The sequence below is a fragment of the Squalius cephalus genome (genome assembly GCF_949319135.1).
Source record: "Squalius cephalus genome assembly, chromosome: 23".
NCBI lineage: Eukaryota > Metazoa > Chordata > Actinopteri > Cypriniformes > Leuciscidae > Squalius > Squalius cephalus.
The window spans coordinates 9,018,324-9,042,109 of record NC_137144.1 but is presented as its reverse complement, the minus strand read 5'-3'; the positions used below and the strand labels follow the sequence as shown (position 1 = coordinate 9,042,109).

Genomic DNA, 23,786 nt, shown 5'->3' with positions numbered 1-23,786 from the left:
AAGAGCTGGAGGAAGTGTCTAAGGAGAGGGAAGTCTGGGCATCTCTGCTTAGACTGCTGCCCCCCGCGACCTGGCTCCGGATAAGTGGAAGAAGATGGTATGGTATGTATGGTATGGTATGGTATGGTATGGTATGGTATGGTATGGTATGGTATGGGATGTTTACAGAGTTATTGAACAGAACTGAATCAATGCTGAACTTCAATTTCAACTGAATAATGACTGTTTACTATTTTCCCTTATAGAAATGCAATTAAAAAATACAATTACAATTTACTTAGTACATTTTTTATTATTATTTAGCATTCATTAACATTAGATATTTTACCTATTCAATCTATTTTATTTTATAAGATGTATTAGCTATATGTATTCAAGTGCAATTTTATTTACACTGAAAAAAGAAGATTTAGGGCTTTAGTAGCCTGCATTGCAATATACAGTATAATACAATGTGGGGGGAAAACGTGAAGCTATAAGCTACAATCAAAAACATATTAAGGTAAACTGGTCAAGTATTTTTTTATTTTGCTATTCATATTTAATTAAATATGTATTATCATGTTTATAAAGCAAAAAAAACAACAAAAAACAAGTGCACTTGTGGTTATTTTCCATTCTTCAATATGTTTTTTAAGCAGATTTTTGTGACATAAGCAGACATGTAGGTTAAGCAACGCATACTAGAGTACTGAAACCGTGGCGCGTGCACCGCTAAGCCACATCCGCTTCATGACGTTTCCTCAGATGGACGTGACTTCAACCACGGGACGTAAAGCCACGCCCTTCTCATTCATATGCAAATTGGGCAACTGTAGGAGGGCGTTCCGCGCTTTATAAGCTGCGCGCGCAGACTCTTCCTCACTCACAGCAGCACCAGTGCGGAGTAACAGCCCAGTCTACACTGCATATCACTGTCAAATAACAGCATCTACAGGTAAGCCACTCACGAACACTACTAACTAATATAAGGCACATTAAATAAAAGAAAGTTATAGTCTTAAAAGCACGTATCCGGTGTTGGTTGGTTATTTTTTCCTATAATATATATAGTTAAATCTATATATGGCATTTTTCTTCTATCATTAGGATGTAAAATGAGTCACATCCTACTCATATATAAATATGATTGAAATCTGCTGATCGTTCATGTCCTGATGTAAGCACCGTTTGCTCTTGCTGTCTAGCTGTGATGATGTTACATAATCGTCGTTGCACATCATGAATATAACAGTTTGCAAATAAACCTGCATTTTTCTCGTATTGTGAACTCAAATACGACTTGTTGCTGCTTGTTTCAAAATAATAAGCTTATGATCAAGTATTGATGTTTAATCGAATTCTCTTTAATGCAGTGATCATTTACGATCATTTTAATGTATACTGGAGAAAATGACTCAGTTTTGTTAATGTTGGTCTGTCATTCTGCTCGTGCGTCACTGGAGTCTACGTGCTTCAGGACAGATCAGATGCACTTCATGTTGTTCATGCACTTTTTGCTTCCTTATATGCAAAGGATTCTGGTACTTGTGTTTTTTAGGGTACATTTAGTCCGGATGCTTTACATAAAAGTCCCGATTCGCACAATGTGTGCACGAGATGAGTCAGTATTTCATTCAGCTCGTGTAGATTTACCATATTTATGTTCTCGATATGATTCGCCCTTGTTGCGTCACCTTAACACCGGCCTCCAACGGGAAAATTAATTTGAATTACTGTATTAAAGTAATGAGACTACTGATAATCGTCATTGGGGATAATGAGCAGTAAAACATCCGGACACATTATGGTAATGACATTTCTTTTTGTATTACGGTAATGAAATAAAAATATATATCTTCATTGTTCAAAAATAGGTTAAATTTTCGTTTAAGAAAAAAAAAAAAAAAAAATTAAAACCCAGACGTATTCATATAGGCCTATATCTGTATATATATTTACATTTATTTATATACATATATATATATGTATATGTATGTATGTATGTATGTATGTGTATATATATATATATATATATATATATATATATATATATATATATATATATATATATATATAAACCCAGACGTTAATACCAACTGTATTTATTATAAATAAATAGATGCTAATTTGCTCCATTCATCAGTGCATGTTCTACAAGACCTCTCAGTGACAGGCATCATTTATTCAGTTGTTTTGGTTTTGTAGTGATGGTTAGTGAGGATAAATGACTATAACAGACATTAGAAATCATCTTTGAAGTGCGTGTGTTTGGACTGCATATGTTGAATGATCAGTTTAAATCATGAGAAAGGGGCTCTTCACGTGATTTGTTCCTCCTCTTTGCATTAATTCCTCTACGTGCGTCTGTGCACACAACACTGCAGAGGCTGGGGGTGGGGGGGTGGGGGGGGGACTCAGACCTGTCCTGGGGATCCCCGGCACATTTGAATGTGTCAATGAGGGACTGAATGTGTCAGGACAGGTTTGAGAAGCACTGCCTTGGACTACTCTGCATCATCATGTAAATGATCAGTCAATGCAGTTGTTTTAAAATGGCTTCTTATTCGAAGCAATTCAGATTCACAGTATCTATAGTTTCCCAAAGAGCATTGATTCTAAAAGCAAATGAATGATGGATTTAAAAGCCGAGTGACTGATGAGATTCTGTCCCCTGTAGCTGAAGATGGCCTCCACAAAGGAGAAACTCATTGCTCACGTGAGTAAGGAACAGCCTGCAGGGCCCACGAACAAGGTGACGGTGGTCGGAGTGGGAATGGTGGGAATGGCCGCCGCCATCAGCATCCTTCTCAAGGTCAGTGAGGTCACGCACTGGATACACACTCATCACTAGTGATATTATATCACTGACAACATTCATGCTTTGCCTTTTAAAAAGTTTAAAATAGAAATTGCAAATAATTTATTTTAAAATAGTAATAAATTATTAATAAAATTTAAATAAAATAAACAGAGTAAATACCTTTTAAAATAATCTAAATGACAAATTTATTTTAAAATAAATGAAGAACTTACCAATTTTTTTTTTTAAATAAATGTAGTAAAATTGGACCTTTTTAAATCATCTGACAAATTTATTTCAAAATCAATGAAGAAATGGCTAATTTATTTTAAAATAAATTTTATAAAATTCGACCTTTTAAATTGTCTAAATGACTCATTTATTTAAAAATAAATTAAGAAATTATTAATTTATTCTAAAATAAATGTAGTTAATTTGGCCCTTTTGTAAATGATTTAAATGACTAATTTATGTTAAAATAAACAAAGAACTTACCAATTTATTTTTAAATAAATTTAGTAAAATTTGACCTTTTTAAATAATCTTAATGACAAATTTATTAAAAAATAAATGCAGAAATAAATCATTCATTTAAAAAAAATATATATATATATATATATATATATATATATATATATATATATATATATATATATATATATACTGTATATAAAATTGGACCTTTTAAATGATCTAAATTACTAATTACAACTGTAATGAATACAATGTAATGAAATTAGACCTTTTAAATGATCTAAATAGAGTAAAATTGGGCGTTTTAGAATGAACTAAAGGACACCTTTATAATTATTTATTAAGAAAAAGGACAGAATGCTCGATGAACCATTCTTCTATTGTGAGCCCTCACAACATTTCACAATATGGTTTCCTCATCATATCCTGTCATGTCTTAACTCTTCCTGTAGTGGGAACAGTGGTGAGAGTGGAAAAAGACAATTTCACTGATAGGACTATTTTAAACTCATATCACTTGTATTGAAATCTTGAATAAAAGTTTGTTTTATGAGGTAGCCTAAACAATAATTATGTGCCAATAATTTTAACCAATTTGGACCGTTTGTGCAGGTCCAATATAAATCAAATGCCATGTTTCCTATAACATGTGAACAACAACAAAAAACTGTCTGAAATGAAAATGTCACATTGATTCCCATATTTCCTTGAACCATCAGGAATGTGCTCATGTTTTTTTCTCCTGAATTCTCAATGGGGGTAAAGCACAAATAACACTGGCTTTAAAGCTTTCCTGACCTTTGAACGTAGAGCGATTTCTGAATGAGAAGGAAGGCCTTGAACCTCCGCCAAGAATAAACATGATCCTCATATCTGGAGACTTTAAGAGTCTGCACTCCTCAGCTCTCTTCATTTTTCCATCGGTGTAAAATGCAGTCACTGAACCTACATGTGCAACAATCTTTAAATATTAGAAAATATAGAGGAACATAAATCAAACTGGTTCAGACTCATGACCTTAAGTAATAAAATTAATCCCTAACTCAACATTTATCAACGTCTAAGCAGCCATGTAAGGTGTGTATTAAATCTTGTGTGTGTGTGTGTGTGTGTGTGTGTGTGTGTGTGTGTGTGTGTGTGTGTGTGTGTGTGTGTGTGTGTGTGTGTGTGTGTGTGTGTGTGTGTGTGTGTGTGTGTGTGTGTGTGTGTGTGTGTGTGTGTGTGTGTGTGTGTGTGTGTGTGTGTGTGTGTGTGTGTGTGTGTGTGTGTGTGTGTGTGTGTGTGTGTGTGTGTGTGTGTGTGTGTGTGTGTGTGTGTGTGTGTGTGTGTGTGTGTGTGTGTGTGTGTGTGTGTGTGTGTGTGTGTGTGTGTGTGTGTGTGTGTGTGTGTGTGTGCAGGATCTGACTGACGAACTCGCCCTGGTGGACGTGATGGAAGATAAGCTGAAAGGAGAGGTTATGGACCTGCAGCATGGAAGCCTCTTTCTCAAGACACACAAGATAGTGGCGGATAAAGGTCAGATTTCATAATCTGGTAATAACTGGTGCTGATTTGGTGATAACATACCAATGAGGTGACCTAGATTCAAAATTATTATAATATTTATTTAAAAATAGAAGTAAAATATTCAAATTAAAAGCATGATTCAGGGGGCTGCATCTTAATCAAAAAGAAAAGATTAATTTTTGTCAATTAACAACTTCCCAGTCTGCTTTAACGTAGAAGCGTTGTCCGTCTAAATGCCCAGACACACCTAACAATATCAGCGTTGAAAGTAAACTGGTGTCGCCTCGCATTGCCTGCGTCTGGGCCAAAAGGTTGTGTTTGAACACACCACAAAGACTATAGTATGGAGGCTTGTTTCCGCCACTGAATAGAAAATAAAAAAGGTAATTGCGACTTTTTATCTCACAATTCTGACTTTTTTTTTTCCAGTTTACATCTTGCAATTCTCAGAAAATAAAGAATTGACTGACTTAAGGCCTGTTCACACCGGGACGTTTAACGCCTCGTGACTAAACAAAGGGCGCCAATGTGAGTGTGCACACTGGCGCGAAAAACGGCACGCGTAAAAGCGTCATTTTTTAAAAAACGCCTCAGGTTCGTTTTTTTGGTTTGACGCACCGCGTTTTGGTTCTGGAGCTTCTGAAGTTACAGTAAAACACAACTTGGGGGCGCTCAAACACAAAACGGTCTTGCCGAGCACACATACGCGGCGAAGAAGATATACACCAAGTAGCGTCTACACTGCCGGGAAGAAATAAGACGAGGAAGGTGCAAGGCAAGATGATTGTAGAGCTGCTGGAGACCAGCAGCTCTACAATCATCTTGCCTTGCATCTTCCTCGTCTTATTTGGTTCCGTTGGTGTCGGAACATAAAGAACTATATGACAAACGTGACAGCGACTACAAAAATCTTGATAAAAGAGAACTGTTATGGAGTGGTTTCTGTTTTACATTAAGCGCCATCTAATGTCAGGGAATGAATTTGCATGTTCACTCGGCTCATCGTCAGCGAAAATCGCTTGGGTGTGAACACAAAAAACGCGTTGAAAAACGCTGGCGAATAACGCGCGCCGATATTCGTCCCGGTGTGTAGGGCCCTTTAGACTGCCGGTAAATGTGGCCCGAATCTCACGTGACTTTTTTCATGACAGTGTGAACAGAATCTCGTCTTTTCATTTGTGATTTGTGCCACTTCTCATATGTGGTCCTGAATCCAATACAGATCAGATGTTTTGTAATGCGACCTCTGTCTGAACAGTCATATCTGAATTCATGCGACTTTTACATCACTCTAGATCAACATTCATCACAATTCTGCGCTCATGGGAGTCACTTCAAAGACTTTACATTCCCGAAGTTATCAAGACATTGGCGAAGGGTAGTCAGTGAAGGACAGTGATGTGTCAGAACTCATAAGTATCACAGTTACGGCTCTATATACAAAAAAACAGCGTGCTGCATGATGTATTTTTATCGTTCTTTTGCGCATTGCGGGTCAGTTCAGGACATGATTTGTTCACACTGGAATCTGATTTAAAGGGACACCAGGCAACGTTTTCGTGTTAATGAATCATCTTCGTAGGTCAGTATATGGTTGAATGACTCATTACAGGGCGAATGAAGACTCTCTCGCCCGCCCCTACTGCCTGTAGGAAGAATATCCCGCTTGCAAGTTCGGTGTATCCTACCCGCGTCCTTCAGTCTCACAAAGTCTCAGACAGGAAAAGAGCTTCAGACCGAGTGAGGGCTCGCACACGTAAACAGTAGTTCGCCTCGTTCATATCGTTCGTTCCCGGTAAAAATACTAGTATGCATGAAAACACAATAAAAAAATTAAAAAAACTCGCCATCAGTTGGAAAGAAAATATTACTTTACTTACCTCGGTAGACATAACTGGTTTTGAAATTGCCGGTTCCTCTGCTCAGCTGGGTTGCTCGTGGCGAGGGGGGAGGGACAACAGTTCGTTTTTATGACAGTGTGTTTGAAAGCATTTACTACCAGACACTAGGGGGAGCTTCGTAGAGAAAAAACACTCAGGCTTGCCTGGTGTCCCTTTAAACCACATTTAAAAAAACAATGTAAACAGCTATACAAACAAATCGGGTCTGACAAATAAATCAGAATTGAGCACTAAGGATTTGCAGCGTAACTTTCCATAAACTCACAATTGCGAGAAATAAAGTCAGAATTGTGATAAACTCGCCCTTTTTATTTTTTTCGCAATTCTGACTTTTTTCTCGCAATTGCCTGTTTATATCTCGCAATTGTGAGAGAAAAAAGTCAGAATTGAGAGATTTGTAATACCATATCCAATGGTCAAATAACTCATACACTCTGTGCCAGCAGGTAGCAGTAGTCAGAATTTGTCATTCAACAAGGGAAATTAACCGAAGATGAAAAATAAGAGTCTTCTTTGTGTGCCCTCTTGACTTTGTAGTTCACTTGCTTTTGTCACTTCCATTTTTTTTTCATACAATAGTTCGCTAAGCTAAATTGTCAATTGATGGTGTTTCCCAAAAGTATAGTTGGCTAACTATGCTCAGTTGAGCTGTTGGTAATGATGGAACTTGCGATCATAGTTGCTTTTGGGAAACGCACCCGGAGTGATCCCTCTCTCCGACAGACTCCTCCGCTGAGTCAACATGCTCAATCATCCGAAAAGCCTCCACCGGCAGTCCTACTGGTGCCAACAGTGTGAAACACACTGCTAAAACAAGACTGACGGATTCTCAACAACTTTTGCTCACTTTGCATTGGCCGATTGTCAGCTTAGTGTGTTTCAGCCTTAACAGAAAGAAGTTTATTAACATGAGAAATCGATTTTGAAGCCAATCTACTATGAAAGCCTATTCGCACCGAGAACATAATGAACAAGTAAAAAAATGCAGACGAAAGGGCAAGAACAAAAGCACTCTGGATTCTGGAAAAGAAGAGCAAGCAAAAAGCACTCCTGTCCTGGCATGCGATGCTGCTTAATTCTTAATGTGCAGTGATTTCCAAAAAAAAAGTGTTAATTTTTATTTATGGATGGACAACATTTAATTTTTTCGTCTGCATTTCCCCAAAAGTATCTTAAGCATAATAGAGGGAATGCATTGACATCACTTTCCCGCGGGAACAGCCGAATTGAGTGGCAGAAGAGCTGCTGTGTTACTGGATTTAATAGAGGAAACTGCGAAAACGCGAGGAAAACAATCGATTATCAGTTTAAACTAAAGGTTGGACTCGATGTAGTCTTACAAGGAACTTACAACTTACCAAAGATCCAGTGATCCATGGATATGGACATGCAGCCAGGAATCTGATTTTGACGCCGGGGAAATACATACAGCAAATTTGCCTGTGAACGCTTTATATAATGTAGGTCTAAATCCGGGTGATCACTTATATCAGTGATATATATATATATATATCGTCTAGCCTTAAAACTTGTATAGGTTTTTGTCAGTGTTTATTTAAAAACTTCCAATTATGCAGAATATACGATGGTAAATATTTAATTGATGAGTTGTCAATGCATATAGTGTATGATTTTACACCTAAATTCAGCATATTGACACAAAATGATAACTGCAAATCCATCTTTCGTTGCCTGGATCCAGTTGTTTCTGTGAATTACAGCGATCCATTTGCTCCTCTAATCTGTTGCTTTCGGCAGTCTGTAAAAATATACCTCCGATTTCTTGTCAAATCTAGTTGTACAGTCAATCGCAAAGCTCTTTCCCATTTTAGATGTGTTTTGTGTGTTTTTCGCGGCATTCAGGCTGAAAACCAATGCTGCCGCTCAGTCTTTCTGCCATTCAGTCACTCCGGCCGACGGTGAAGCCTCGCGCATAACCTCTATTTGATAGTGGCAAGAGACCATTGGTGCCAGTTCTTTCCACCATCTACTTAAGCTTGGTCTGACTCTGAACAGGCCGTTTCTCTCAGAGCGGGACATCCTTCCAAAATTGATAATTTCATGTCATTTCCAGACTACAGTGTGACGGCTAACTCCAAACTGGTGGTTGTGACTGCTGGAGCCCGTCAGCAGGAGGGCGAGAGCCGCCTCAACCTCGTCCAGAGGAACGTCAACATCTTCAAGTTCATCATCCCCAACATCATGAAGTACAGCCCCAACTGCATCCTTCTGGTGGTCTCAAACCCAGGTATGACACAACGACTGTCCAGCATGGGCTTTGAATGTCCTTTTGCAATGAATGGTTGATGGCGTGTAGCTTCAGAAACGTAAACAAATGTTCTCGTGTCTTCAGTCGACATCTTGACTTACGTGGCCTGGAAGTTGAGCGGTTTGCCCAGGAACCGTGTGATCGGCAGCGGCACAAACCTGGACTCTGCTCGTTTCCGTTACCTGATGGGAGAGAAGTTGGGCATCCACCCATCCAGCTGCCACGGTTGGGTTGTGGGAGAACATGGAGACTCCAGCGGTGAGGACCGCAGGGATGATTAGGAGCACAGATGTGTTTCAAGAGCACAGTGAATACAACTAAACATCCCTCTTCTCTTTCAGTTCCCGTGTGGAGCGGCGTCAACGTGGCTGGTGTGTCCCTTCAGAGTCTGAACCCTGACATGGGCACCGATAAAGACAAGGAGGACTGGAAGAGCGTCCACAAGATGGTGGTTGACAGGTAATTTGCAACCAGTTAAACATCCATATAGTGGTTTAGTACTTTACACTAATATTCGTCTCAGAACGACACCGAGAAAGGTTTTAGGGAGAGAGGCCAAGTGTTAAGAGTCGTCGCCATTCGTTTGTATATGATCTGTAATAAATGTATACCATGTGTCGCCATTAGAAAGCCTATAAATCAAGGCCTTGCGTAAATGTATTTAGTCTGGACTCGTGGTTGTTTATGTGTGTTTAACAAATAAATCTGGTTTATTTGGCAGTGCATATGAGGTTATTAAACTGAAGGGTTACACTTCCTGGGCGATTGGTATGTCTGTAGCTGACCTGTGTGAAAGCATCTTGAAGAACTTGCACAAGTGTCATCCAGTTTCCACTTTGGTCAAGGTGAGATTCTCATGTTTAGTTCTGGTTGACCTGCTGTCTTCATTAACCAAATATTGTGAACCATATTTTTTTCTTGTAGAGACAGAACATAAGTACGTACATATATAATAATAAACTCTGTCCCAAAACCGCCGTCTTATGACAAAATAGGCAACTACCTTCTAAGGCAGCATCAAGTGAGTGATTATGGACAGCAACTCCTATTTGATGCAAACTTGAAGCACACAGAAGAACTAACATTTACTGTTGGTTCCAGTAGATCTTACGTTAGCATGTTGCTAAGCTAACAATCTTATGTACTGATCTGAACAACTCTTCATGGACACATGGAAGCTTGTTTCCCTCATGGAATAAAATAATTTAAAAGATAATTGCGACTTTATCTCACAATTTTGACTTTTCTCAGAACTTGCAATTCTTACTTCTTTTTTTTTTCTTGGAATTGCGAGTTTATATCTTGTAATTCTGACTTTATAACTCGCAATACTGACTTTTTTTTCCTCACAAATTTGACTTTTCTCAGAATTGTAAGATATACACTTGCAATCCTTAAAATAGGGCCTTCGGAGTTCATATTTATCATAATAGACATTTCCCTCGACTGTCCATCATTCTGGACTAAATGCCTCTCAAGAGTTTGTCACAGTGCATTGTGTGATTTAATTATCCTCGAAAGGTTATCTTAGAAACAGCCTGTTTAAAAATGTTGGCTAGATGCTAAGCTTACTAAGATTTGGAACAAAGCTATAAAATGCCTACAGGGCACCATTGTTTGACATTTGTTGTGTATTTACAGGGAATGCATGGTGTGAATGACGAGGTCTTCCTCAGCATACCTTGCATCCTGGGCAACAGTGGCCTGACAGATGTTGTCCACATGACCCTCAAACCGGACGAGGAGAAGCAGCTGGTGAAGAGCGCTGAGACCCTGTGGGGCGTTCAGAAGGAGCTGACCCTGTGAAACGCAGCCTTGTCCAAAATGTAGCCAGTGTCACAAAATACAAACCTCAATGAGTCCTGCCTATCAATCTCCTGACTTCAAAAACCTCACTGCCTGTAACCATTAGAAATCTACATGCCAGTCTCAGACCTTTAGATTGTAACACTCCTTATTTCAGAGGTTTTAGAAATCGTTTATTCCTGTTGTCTTTACAGAGATCATCACCCTTTGTGAAAGTTTGTGTCTTATGTGCATAGTATTGTTATTCAAGAAAGAAGCACTTGCGAGCAGGATGATGTGCAATTTGAGTATTTTATTCCGATCTGAGGTCAGCTAGCATTCCGTACTTGCATCACGCTAATGATAATTTCAACAAGACCAACACGTAAAATCAAAACGGTTTCAGTGTTACAAAATATCACTGTGTGTTTTTACATAACTTTCAAAAATCAGCTCATTATACAAACCTGTCAACGCAAAGTGTTAGGTTTTGGCAGGCTTGACATCAAATTGTAAAAAGACATGCGCACAATAGTCCTCATTTATGAAAATCAATCTGTAAATCATTTGTAAAACCTGAAATTAATGCAAGTTTACTTAGAATGATTTTACGATCAGAATTTCTACATTAAATGAGACAATTAACCGAAGAATGGTTTAAAGAATGACGTTGAATTGTCGAGTGGAATGTGACGGTTGACAATTATTTAACAAATGATTTAGAAATTGGTGGTTGAACTGAATGCAATTGTTCAATTTGTATTAAAATTGCTTTAATTTATTTTCATTTAATGAATTAATTTAAAGTAATTAGTTCTTCTATGCATGTTCATGATTGAGGTCTATTGGCTAACAGGTCAGAATGCAAATAACAGTGTTTACGTGTAAAGACAAATTGGTTTTACGCGTTAATGTACACAAAGACGGCGCATGTAAACACTCAATGCAAGTCAGTGGCTTTGAACTGAAAGTCAACCACAAGAATTCATTGTAATTTATGCTATAACAAAACCATATTGAGGTGTTAAAAGGTTTTAGATAATCCAACTACTTGGTGTAATTGGTGTAAGTATACACTTTATGTATCAGCTGGAAACAAAATGCTGTTGTTGATGTATTTTTATTTCTGTTAGTGTTGGTTCATAAGAACAACGACGCACTCCAGCCGAGTGGTAAATGCACAGCGATGGTTATAGCTGTTACTTGAAGCGTGTGACTGTACAATTGAGACACAGCCCGTAACCGAATAAACGATGTGACTAACTACAAAAGCTGTTTTTCTGTGTTTGCTCTCTAGACCAAATAGCTGTACCGAAACAAACTGGGTTTGTGAACCATGTTGTTTAAATAATCTGTCAAAAGTGTATTAGCATTTCCAAAGGTGCATTAAATAGCATCAATATAAGGCTGGTTTTGAGTTTAATACCTCAAGGTCAAAATACAAGTTAGCACAGTGGGACCTGCCAACCGTTTATTACACACACTGATATGAAAACATGAGGCAATTGCTGACCATTCACAAATCTATCAAGATGTTCTTTTATTTGATCTGCTTGACAATCTATAGCCTGGAACAAATAAGAACAAATATTAGGGGGGAAAGTCTCTAAGAAACTGCAACGCAAGTCTTAAAAATTTAATTCACATCCCAAAAGTGCATTAAAACAATTGCAACTGAAATCCAACAGGTAAGAAAAAACATCTAAAGAATTGTTAATATTTTAAACCCATTTAGATGAATAAACGGTCAGAAAATTGAAAGTACAGTACAACAGTTTATAGCTTTTCAGTTTTCAAAACAAACATTATTAGTAACAAACCATACTTTGTATACAACTAAATGATTTACAGTTATAACGTCATAACAATAAATCGGGAACACCAAATAGTTCCCAATTGTGACGATAAATAATAAATTCAGCAAAATAAATGTAATAAAATTTAAATACTGAACCATAAGTCATCACTGTTCTCCATGAGGTGAATCTCAAGAAATGTCATATTTTACCCCAAAATCAAAAAGGAACAATAAATTATATTTTGCATAAAGTAAATGAAGTCGATTTTTAGACAGTGATTTATTTATTTTTGCATTGTGATATTAAAGACATTTTACAAAAATTCTCGTAGTCAAGAGAAAAAAAAAAAAAGATAAAATACAAATTAAATGTAATGTTGATTTTAATTGAAAAAAGTAATCCAAAATGCTTGGACATTAATGCTTTACAGTAATAACCATAAGACTTTATTTTTCTCATGTACTTGACTGTCATGATAATGCCACAATGTAAAAAATCTTAATAGTCCTAAAAATAGGTTTCATCTTTTTATGCAAAATGTACATTTTTCTTTTCATTTTTGGGGTGAATTTCCCTGTGATTCACGTTGGTATGGAGTATGACCATTTTTTTTAACAGTGCCTGAATGAAAATAGGAGTAGCTATCCACATTTGAGAGCAGTTTTCTCACATATTACCTGTGGATGTCTCATTTTAAATGTATCACTTGGTACGGTTAATATAATTATCTAAAGCCAAAGACCCAAACACCTGCCAGTTTAACATGAGAAGCTCAAATGAAAGAAGGAACAAAATGTCTATGACGTCTCATTTACTTCTAAATCTCAGGACTAGTTTTGACCTTTTAGCATTCAAATATCGAAATCAAGGAGGTACAGTAGCTAAAATTCTCACAGAAGTAAAATATCATAAACTGGTGAGCTCCCACTGACCCAGATCAGAGTCCGGGTCATATGATCAGCGCTGGAGTGTCAGGAGGAGAATGTACTGGTGACGGCAGGGTCAGTAAAGGTCACTCAGTCCAGCGGTCTTTCGTGCTTTCTGCATGAGCGCTCGCAGCTGGAACTGTTTTCGGGACAGCAGACGCACATGCTGAGGACAAAAACAGGGTCAAAAAAAAAAAAAAAAAAAGAGTCATACAAACATAACAGTACCAAGAAAATCAAATACAGGAGAATAAATGGCAAGTCTGTGCCAAAACTTTAGTTCTCTGAAAAAAACGAAAGAAATAGAAATACCTTGAGAAAGACCTCCAGGTCGATGACTCCTCTCCGCAGGGCTTCTCCCAGGTAAAAGATGGTGTCCTCTATAGCGTTCTCCTCTGCATACAGGTTCAGGATCTGCTTGTAGAGCGGGGCTGTCGGTATGATCACGTCATCAATGTCATTGTTTTCTGATTGGTTCTCCATCTTCTCCAGAGCTTCACTCAGTTCCTCGTCCTTCTTCTTGAGGAGCTCAATGTTTCGGTCCACCTCAGCCTGAAGGTGCACAAACACACATCTAACGTCATGCTTCTACAAAAACTGGGGGATCTCAATGCAGAATTTGGGAAGAACAACCTTCCCTATGGAATAATTGCAAACGTTCTTACCACTTCCTGGTCCAGGCGGGACACCATGTCTTCCAGCTTCTGGTGTCCTTTCTTCAGGTCTTCCTCTGTCCTCTTCAGGGCGTCCAGCTCGGCTTGTGCTCTGTCCATCTCCTCCTTCATTCTCCAGCGCAGTTTATCACTCACAGCCGAGATTAGCGATGCTCGGATGGTGTCCTCACCGATCGTACCATCACGACTTGGACCTGGAGGGAGAAGAGACAGAGACACAGATTTAGTGCCACAGTTTTTTAGAGATAGCCAAGGTTATGAGTTTGATTCCTAAGAAATGCATGAACTAATAAAATGAATACACTGAATGCAATGTAAGCTGCTTTGGATGGGGAATTTTTGAGATTCTTCTGCATTTGTGAGGTCAGGCACTGATGTTGGACGAGAAGGCCTGGCTCACAGTCTCCGCTCTAATTCATCCCAAAGCTGTTCTATCGGGTTGAGGTCAGGACTCTGCATAGAGGACCACAGCATCCGACACTTTGCATTGCACTTGTCGATGTAAGGCTTGGATGCAGCTGCTCGGCCATGGAAACCCATTCCATGAAGCTCTACGCACTGTTCTTGAGCTAATCTGAAGGCCACATGAAGTTTGGTGGTCTGTAGCTATTGACTCAGCAGAAAGTTGGTGACTTCTGTGTGCTTCTGGTGACCTCAGCATGCGCTGACCCCTCTCTGTGATTTTACGTGGCCTACCACTTCGTGCCTGAGTTGCTGTTATTCCCAATTGCTTCCACTTTGTTATAATACCACTAACAGTTTCACGAATGGACTTATTGCACAGGTGGCAACCTCTAACGCAGTGATCTCAAACTCAATTCCTGGAGGGCCACAGCTCTGCACAGATTTGCTCCAACCCTAATCAAACACACCTGATCCAGCTAATCAAGGTCTTCAGGATTACTAGAAACTTCCTTGCAGGTGTGAGTTGGAGCTGGCTGGAGCTAAACTGTGCAGAGCTGTGGCCCTCCAGGAATTGAGTTTGAGACCACTGCTCTAACGGTACCACACTTGAATTCACTGAGCTCCTGAGAGCGACCCATTCTTTCACAATTGTTAGGCACATTAGTATATTCACCCCAAAAATGGTTTTAAGTCAGTTATTTATATCTTTTGCTGTAGTGTGTCAGTAGGAAATATCAGTTTACATTTCCAAACATTCTTTTTGCCATTAATTGTAATAATTTAGTTAGATTTTTGTATGCACAGGGAGTCTGACAACAGCCAGTATGATCCACACAGAGATTCATTTCACTGTGAAAACAACCCTTTTTCTCCATTATTACATAAGTTGCGCCTCTAAGAACGCCTGCTGTCAGTGAGCAGCTCAGCTGAAACGTATTCATACTATCTCAGCCATACAGAGACACTCAGTGTGATTATAGACTCACACATTCTGCATAGCACTGTAGTTAATGTCATGGTTCAGACCTAATGATGAAAGTTCCCTAGGGACTGATATCCTCTTCCCACTCCTGCCACTCTAAATATACCCACTAGCCTCTCTGTCAAACTGGATGAACCAAGTCCTTTGACCTTTACCAGCTCAGAATCTAGTTACAGGCCCAACCTTTCAGAGCGCTCCAACGCGGTCACTGTAAACCAGTCACGGAGCCGGGGAGAAGACCAGAGGTCAGGGTCAAGACGAGGCAGAGATAGAGGAGTAAAGCGAATGTAAAGGGTGAACTGTGTTGTACTTTTATGAAACTGACATTAACACGTTGTCTCATATAATTCAGGGAAGCTGTCTCTTGTCCAATATCTTATTTTAGATGAACTCCTAATACTGCAATATACTCTTGACAACTGAGTAAAAGTCTAGTTAAAGAATGATGTATATAGTACAGGCGTTCTGTTGCCAATTCAGATTAACTCAGATGCAGATTAAATAAAGCCAGTTCGGACTGAATGTTGTCAATTCTCACATTCAAATTGAATATTGCTAATCCAGATTAACTCTTATTAATAAATACCAGACAATTCACATTAACTCACATTATTGAATGGTACTAATCCAAATTCAGAGTAAATGCTACCAATTCAAATTAATTCAGATTCAAACTGAATACCAATTCAGTTTAGCTCTGATTCAGATTCAATTGTTGTCAATTTAGATTAACTTGCATTAATGTTCAGTGATTTAGATAAACTCATATTTATATTGAATGCAACCACTTTAGATTAACTAATTTAGATTCAGATTGAATGCTGCTCATTTAACTGCAGAGTAAAGGCTATCAATTCACATTAACACGGATTCAAATTAAACGTGGACAATTCAAATGAATTCAGATTCAAACTGAATGCTACCACTTCAGTTTAGCTCAGATTCAGTGTTGCCAATTCAGATGATCTCAGATTCAGATCAAATGTTGCTAATTCAGATGAACTCATAGTCATACTGAATCTAGCAAATTTAGATGAACTCATATTCAAAATGAATGTTGAAATTCAGAATCTAGTTCAGTTTCTCTGATTCAGATTCAGTGTTGCCAATGCAGATTAACTCAGATTCATATTTAATGTTGCAAATTATGTACTGTTAATTCAGATCTACTCTTTTTTTATACTTAAATACTTCGTACCGAGGTTGTGGATTACAAGTATTAATGTTGTAAATAATGTTCAGTTTCTTGCACAGACCGATCATTTCCCTTCATAAGACGTCAATTTTGTTTTGCCTGTAATGTTTTTTTCGACTCTCAAAGTGATGATTTCCATTGACTTGCAAAATCTGCATTGGCAACACTGCATAAGCATAAACCATAATCTGCATTGGCAACACTGCATCTGAATCAGAGAAACTGAACTAGATTCTGAATTAATTTGAACTGGCAACATTCAATTTGAATATGAGTTCATCTAAATTTGCTAGATTCAGTATAACTATGAGTTCATCTGAATTAGCGACATTTGATCTGAATCTGAGATCATCTGAATTGGCAACACTGAATCTGAGCTAAACTGAAGTGGTAGCATTCAGTTTGAATCTGAATTCATTTGAATTGTCCACGTTTAATTTGAATATGTGTTAATGTGAATTGATAGCCTTTACTCTGCATTTAAATGAGCAGCATTCAATCCGAATCTAAATGAGTTAATCTAAAGTGGTTACATTCAATATGAATATGAGTTTATCTAAATCACTGAACATTAATGCAAGTTAATCTAAACTGACAACACTGAATCTGAATCAGAGCTAAACTGAATTGGTATTCAGTTTGAATCTGAATTCATTTGAATTGGTAGCATTTACTCTTAATTTAAAGAAGATTTTTAGCTGAAACCGTGGTCCCTGGTGATTCACCAAGGACCATGGTTTCAGCTAAAAATCTTCTTTACATTTCTACTGAAGAAATAAAGACACATACATCTTGGATGGCCTGAGGGTGAGTAACAGCAAATTTTCATTTTTGGGTGAACTAACCCTAACGTTGCGACTTCAAATGAACTCAGACTGAAATTGAACGTTGCCAGTTATGATGAACTCAGATGCAAATTGACATAAATCCAGTAAATGGATTGTTGGCAATAAATTTGGCAATTCAGATTGAAAGGATCAGGAAAAAGTATGAAAAATGCCATCTGAGGCCTACAACTGAAGTTTAAAAAATAAAATCCATATTGCTTATTCCGAGGATATTGTGATTTGTGGGTTAAAATGATATTTGTAGTAGTTTATCTGCAGAAAACATGAGAACTCACCCACAGTGGTGGCAGGAGTCTGGGAAGGGTAATGTGCAGGACCACCTGTGGCAGGATAAGCATTGCCTCCTGGGTAAGGGTAACCTGGGTAACCACTGAAGAAGACATAAACCATAACATAACCAATTAATCTCACTCTTTAGTTACAACACTGCCTTTTAAACCATGTGTTTTTATATCATGAGGGTTGAAAAGAAAAATTTTAATGACTTTAACAGGTTTATTTAATATTGTTCAGGCTGTTGCATGTGATCTTTGGTCAGACTGAATCAGACTGAATCATTACCATGGGTTTGGGTTGGGGCCGTAGGGAGACACTGCTGGCATTCCTGGCATATAGGACTCTGGAAGGAGGAGAAGGACACAAAACAAACACTTCAGTATGGAGCAGGGAGACATCTGCTGTTTAAAACAGGCATTACTTTGTAAAATGGTTTAGTGATCATGTGAAGCTTATTTCACAATCTGAGCTGAAAAAATAAGTCACATGAAAGTCTACATTTTCAGTGCCCAAAATATATGATATTGCAATCATAAAAATGTACATTATGTTTTCCTTATAACAGATTAAAGTATCTATGTTTTTTTTACTACCACGCATCCTATGAGGAATATAATCTCCAGGTCAAGAAATGTCTGTACCCTATTGCCAAAATCTGAAAAATTAGAAATTATATTTTGCACACATAAAAGTCTATATAAATTCTCTTTTTATATATTTAAAACTGTACATATCACTTGGAAAATGTTTTGTTTTCAGTAGGGATGCTCATATCAGGATTTTTGCAGACGATACCGATTACTGATTTTTTTGTCATCCGATTTCCTTCAAGCTTTATATAAGTAATAATTAAGCTCTCTGTTTTGGTGAACGCATTTGGTGAACGCATACCTTCACTTGGTGAACGTGTGACTCTAGAGTCAGACCTTAGTTTCAGTAGTCATGTCAAAGCAATAACTAAATCAACATACTATCATCTCAAAAATATTGCAAGAATTAGATGCTTTGTTTCCAGACAAGACTTAGAGAAACTTGTGCATGCTTTCATCACCAGCAGGGTGGATTATTGTAATGGACTCCTCTCTGGCCTTCCCAAAAAGACCATAAAACAGTTGCAGCTCATACAGAACGCTGCTGCCAGGATTCTGAGCAGAACCAGAAAATATGAACATATCACACGCCAGTCCTCAGGTCTTTACATTGGCTCCCAGTTACATTTAGGATTGATTTTAAAGTATTATTAATGGTATATAAATCACTCAATGGCCTAGGACCTCAATACATTGCAGATATGCTCACTGAATATCAACCCAATAGATCACTCAGATCATTAGGATCACATCAACTAGAAATACCAAGGGTTCACTCTAAGCATGGTGAGTCTGCTTTTAGCTAATATGCTGGAACCAGCTTCCAGAAGAGATCAGATGTGCTCCTACAGTAGTCACATTCAAATCCAGACTCAAAGCACATCTGTTTATCTGTGCATTTACTGAATAGCACTGTGCCACTGTGCGTCCGACTGATTACACTGTGTTTTATCTCTGTATTCTTCCTTTTGATTCTAAACTGAACTCAAATGGCACTGATTGATAACCAGTGTTTTGTGAAGGGTATTGTAGTAGTGGGGGAAACCCTGATGGTCCTGATGACCAAATTTGTGAGCAAGTGGTCACCTTTCTGTGGTGGAGTTTGAGAGGGATTGACTCATGACGGTCATGGGAACACTGTAGTGACTGGTACAGATTACTGGTCTGGATTGGTACAGATTACTAATCTGGTGGGCTCAGATAATCCAAGGTATATGAAAATCCACAGAAGAATAAGATACACCGGTGTTTTGCCAGATGAGAAGTTTATTCTATGTATCATCTTTTTAATATTTTAATTCATTTTACTCTAATTAATTTTATAACTGTATCATTTATCTCTTTTAATTCCTTTTAGAACTGTTTTAATTTCCCCTGCTTTTATTTTGTGTCTATTTTCTATACAAAGTTTGAATTTTCCTTGCTTTTGTTTTTGATTATTTTTATCCCTCCCTATATAAAGCACTTTGAATTGCCATAGTGTATGAAATGTGCTATATAAGTAAACTTGCCTTGCCTTTCCATATTAGGATATTCCATCTTAATAAAGAGCCTACAAGACTTTATTATGTAGAACTGAGCATAATTACAACCAATAAGGTGTAATTAAACATTGTGCAATATGTGACTGAGGACAAAAAAAAAATATATAGAGAAAAACTGGAACCTATATGAACAAAATTAGCCGTCTGATACCAAAAGGATCAGGAATAGTATTCAGCAAGTGATAGTTCACCTAAAATTATTCTGTCATCATCTACTCACCCTCAACTTGTTTCAAACCTGTATGAGGTTCTTTCTTCTGCTGAACACAAATGGAAGAATATAGGAAATAAATACTATGGAAGTGTACAACTGTCTGGTTACCGACATTCTTCAAAATATCTTCTTTTGTGTTCAGCAGAAGAATGAAACTCATACAGGTTTGAAACAAGTTGAGGGTGAGTAGATGATGACAGAATTTTCATTTTTAAGTGAACTATTCCTTTAAGTTGGCAGGACTGTCTTTATAAATTCAGGCTTTTCATCCAAAACATATGCGGCTGTACTGAATAGTCGCTCATCATCAACACTCGAGCGCTAAATTTCAAGCACTAGAAATAGAAATACAACATCAATGTATTTCAAATGTATTTGTACAATCAAACGTGCATAATCTTCACAAAAGTGATTTAGTTAAGAGCAATGATAGACTGTTTGATTAACATGAATGACAAGGATGACAGCAGCTTTATTAGCAGGCTTTCACTTTAACACCGAATGCACTGTTTACGTTCACTTAAAGGATTCGTTCACTTCAGAATAAAAATAATGAATTTCTGATCATTTTCTCACCCCCACGTCATCCAAGATATTCATGTCTGTCTTTCTTCAGTCGAAAAGAAATTAAGGTTTTTGAGGAAATTCCAGGTTTTTTTCTCCATATAGTGACTTCAATGGGGTCCAACGGTTTAAAGGTCCAAATTTCAGTTTCAGAGCAGCTTCAAAGAGCTCTACACGATCCCAGCCGAGGAATCACGCTGAAAGGTCAGACGTGTTCCGGTTCAAAAACGTAGGATAGGGCGAAAAACTCCATCTCATTGTCTCCTCCAACTTCAAAATCATCCGACATCGTTGTTCTACCTTTTATTTATTTATTTTTTTGGTGAATGGTGTTTGACTTAGTCTTTGCACGTTGGCTTTGTAAACACTAGATCTGTACTTCCGCCTACGTCACGCTTGACCTTTCAATGTGATTACGTAATGCGTGGCGCATCACAGAGTGTAAGATCTAGTGTAAGATGAGCATTTGTGGTTAATAAGTATATAAATGTTTTTTTGTGCTTTTTTTGTTTTGTTTTTTTAAATGTTTCGCTAGATAAGACTCTTATTCCTCGGCTGGGATCGTGTAAAGCTCTTTGAAGCTGCATTGAAACTGCAATTTGGACCTTCAAACCGTTGGACCCCATTGAAATCCACTATATGCAGAAAAATCCTGGAATGTTTTTCTCAAAAACCTTAATTTCTTTTCGACTGAAGAAAGAAAGACATGGGGACATGTCTAATCCTTTACTAATCATTTAAGACATTAACGACTGTGTTTACGAAAATACTTGCAAAGACGGGCGTTTTGACACATAAGTGTGTGTATCGGCCTATTTTAGATACTTCCGATCGAGTCACAGAATGTGATTATCGGCCGCAGATCGGAGCATCCCTAGTGTCATGAACACACAATATGAAGAGATGCTTACGGTTGGGGGGTCCGGCCGCTTGGAAGGCCTGGTAAGGAGGCTGTGTCGTGGGTCTGGAGAAAACAGGCGGCTCCTCGCCAAACACCACAATCATGACCTGGATGAGCCCGTATAGATCTGACTGAGGCTAAAGGGCCAGGAGATAATAATGCAAAAGTTGAGTGAATGTTTCTAATTTCCATGTCATTTTTATTTCTTCATGAAAGACATTGGGGGAAAAACATTGCTATTAGAATGAAATAGTTGTGTGTGATGATGGAGTCGTACATGCTTCCACTCGTGCAGGTAGGGCAGGTAGATCTTGCCGTTGGCATCAATGTGTTTGCCGGTCTTGATCATCATCGCACTGGTGGGCTTCACAAAACATATAGGAGGATTGTAGGGATACGTATCCAACAGCCACAAGCACACAGGAATATTGTACACGTTTCCTGAGACGGGAAAACCAGTTTAGTTATAAGTGTTATAATGTTGCCTTCATCTTTACACTATAAACAATTCTCTAGTCTAACCCACCTCTATAACTAACTGGTACAGTTCCTGTGAGGCTCATCAAGTCTCTGGATGATCCGTCATTAAACACTGTGAGAGAAACATCAGTTACTCATGAAAAACTCAAAGAAGTACATTAACATTTCCAGTACAAAGTGCAGATAGGATGAGAGAATCTTACCGTACGCATCCATAACGGGTTTGAGGTCTTTGTACTGAGAGATGACGTTTGTTATCTCTCGGACAGTGAGATCTCTGTACTTGTATTGCTGAATATAGAAAAACAATACACTAATATAAATAACCCAATAATCTTATTAACAAATTATTGTCTCTATTATAAAGCCTTATCAAAATGAATTGTATGAATGTACATTGAATCAATAATACATTTCAAACTGTTTAAATGTGTATTTAATCATATGTTAAGAATTATATAGGTTATTATAAAGTTATTATAAAATATGAATATAACTATTTTGACTTTAAAAAGGTAAAATAACATATGAAACCACCCAAATCTAATACATAGCCTACATTTACTACATCTTATATAAATACAGACAAATAACCTGCTTAATGCAGTAGATAAACTGAACTTAAACATTTTAAATTGTGTCTTGGCATCTAAATAAAATAAATATGTTTAAGTACTAAAATTACTCAAACTAAAACTGAAATAAAAATAAAGCTGAACCAATGGCAAAAGCCATATACAAAATTCAAAATCACATAAAATTACTATTACTAAAACTTAAAATGAAAAATGAAAATATAAAATTAAAAGCTAATGCAAAATATAACTAAACATTATAATAGTACATTATTAATACTAACATAATACTGATGTATTCTTAAATTGTATGGTACACATGTACATTAACGAGAATGAGAAAATATACTAAGAAGCTAAGTTTCATTTTCTTTATCTTTTCTTATTTCAAAACTGTATCCATTATACGTGAATTGTATGAAACTAATTTAATCAAGATATATCATTCAACAATGAACAGTTAAGTGTAAAAATCTTTCTTTACTAATGTTATTAATGAAAGTTATTATAAAATAAAACATAACTATGTTGACTTTTAAAGACACCTAAATACAGTATTACAACTACTTCAGTAAATCTAATATAAATATAGACAAATAACCTGCCTAATACAGTCGATATGACATTATGTCACATTTTAACACAAAACATATCTAATGCCCTTCATACTCTTCCCTATTAAATTTCAAAATGAGAGATTACCGTTACAGATATAAGGCGCAATACAAACCTTCAGCATCTTTTTAAGAGCTCCTTCGTTGACAACAGCCATGATTTACTGTACAAATATAAAAACACTAAAGTCCTGAGCAAAAAAAAAAAAAAAAAGAATGTGTGAAATATATGAATGTGTCTCAGCTCAGGCCAAAACACTCAACAAACCCTAAACACTCGTATTAACGGCTGCTGTGTGACACCAACACACTCTAAATGTCTTAAAAACACATTAATATAGTCTGAATTATGGCTATTTAAAGAGACTTTAATAGATATAAGTAAAGTCGACTAGCGTTCATCTCGAGAAAGATAAACAATACGAACGAGGCGAACGTCATACAGTAAGAGAGTTTCACTTCCGGTGGATCTTTCAAAATAA

At 37.3% G+C, this 23,786-nt stretch overlaps 2 protein-coding genes across 2 annotated transcripts; one reads left to right on the top strand and one right to left on the bottom strand.

The window, feature by feature from the left end:
* The first annotated feature begins 840 nt into the window (after positions 1-840).
* ldha (lactate dehydrogenase A4) lies at positions 841-11,988 on the top strand. Its single transcript, XM_079859722.1, has 8 exons — positions 841-937; positions 2,660-2,794; positions 4,654-4,771; positions 8,738-8,911; positions 9,017-9,190; positions 9,274-9,391; positions 9,654-9,777; positions 10,574-11,988. The coding sequence occupies exons 2-8, from the start codon at positions 2,666-2,668 to the stop codon at positions 10,736-10,738; spliced, it is 1,002 nt and encodes a 333-aa protein (XP_079715848.1). The 5' UTR covers positions 841-937; positions 2,660-2,665; the 3' UTR covers positions 10,739-11,988.
* On the bottom strand, positions 11,795-23,775 carry tsg101a (tumor susceptibility 101a). The gene is made up of 10 exons (XM_079859721.1): positions 23,421-23,775; positions 22,319-22,406; positions 22,162-22,227; positions 21,913-22,076; positions 21,646-21,772; positions 18,108-18,165; positions 17,822-17,916; positions 14,108-14,310; positions 13,755-13,994; positions 11,795-13,608 (listed from the first exon to the last, which is right to left on the bottom strand). The coding sequence occupies exons 1-10, from the start codon at positions 23,460-23,462 to the stop codon at positions 13,519-13,521; spliced, it is 1,173 nt and encodes a 390-aa protein (XP_079715847.1). The 5' UTR covers positions 23,463-23,775; the 3' UTR covers positions 11,795-13,518.
* Between the last annotated feature and the right edge of the window lie 11 nt (positions 23,776-23,786).

Excerpts from the sequence above, each read along its gene's own strand:
- ldha (XM_079859722.1), top strand. The coding sequence starts at position 2,666 with ATGGCCTCCACAAAGGAGAAACTCATTGCTCACGTGAGTAAGGAACAG. Across the intron at positions 4,772-8,737 it reads CAAGATAGTGGCGGATAAAG|ACTACAGTGTGACGGCTAAC; the intron begins GTCAGATTTCAT and ends TGTCATTTCCAG. Across the intron at positions 8,912-9,016 it reads TCTGGTGGTCTCAAACCCAG|TCGACATCTTGACTTACGTG; the intron begins GTATGACACAAC and ends TCGTGTCTTCAG.
- tsg101a (XM_079859721.1), bottom strand. The coding sequence starts at position 23,462 with ATGGCTGTTGTCAACGAAGGAGCTCTTAAAAAGATGCTGAAG. Across the intron at positions 22,407-23,420 it reads CTCTTAAAAAGATGCTGAAG|CAATACAAGTACAGAGATCT; the intron begins GTTTGTATTGCG and ends TTCTATATTCAG. Across the intron at positions 21,773-21,912 it reads ACCTGCACGAGTGGAAGCAT|CCTCAGTCAGATCTATACGG; the intron begins GTACGACTCCAT and ends CTGGCCCTTTAG.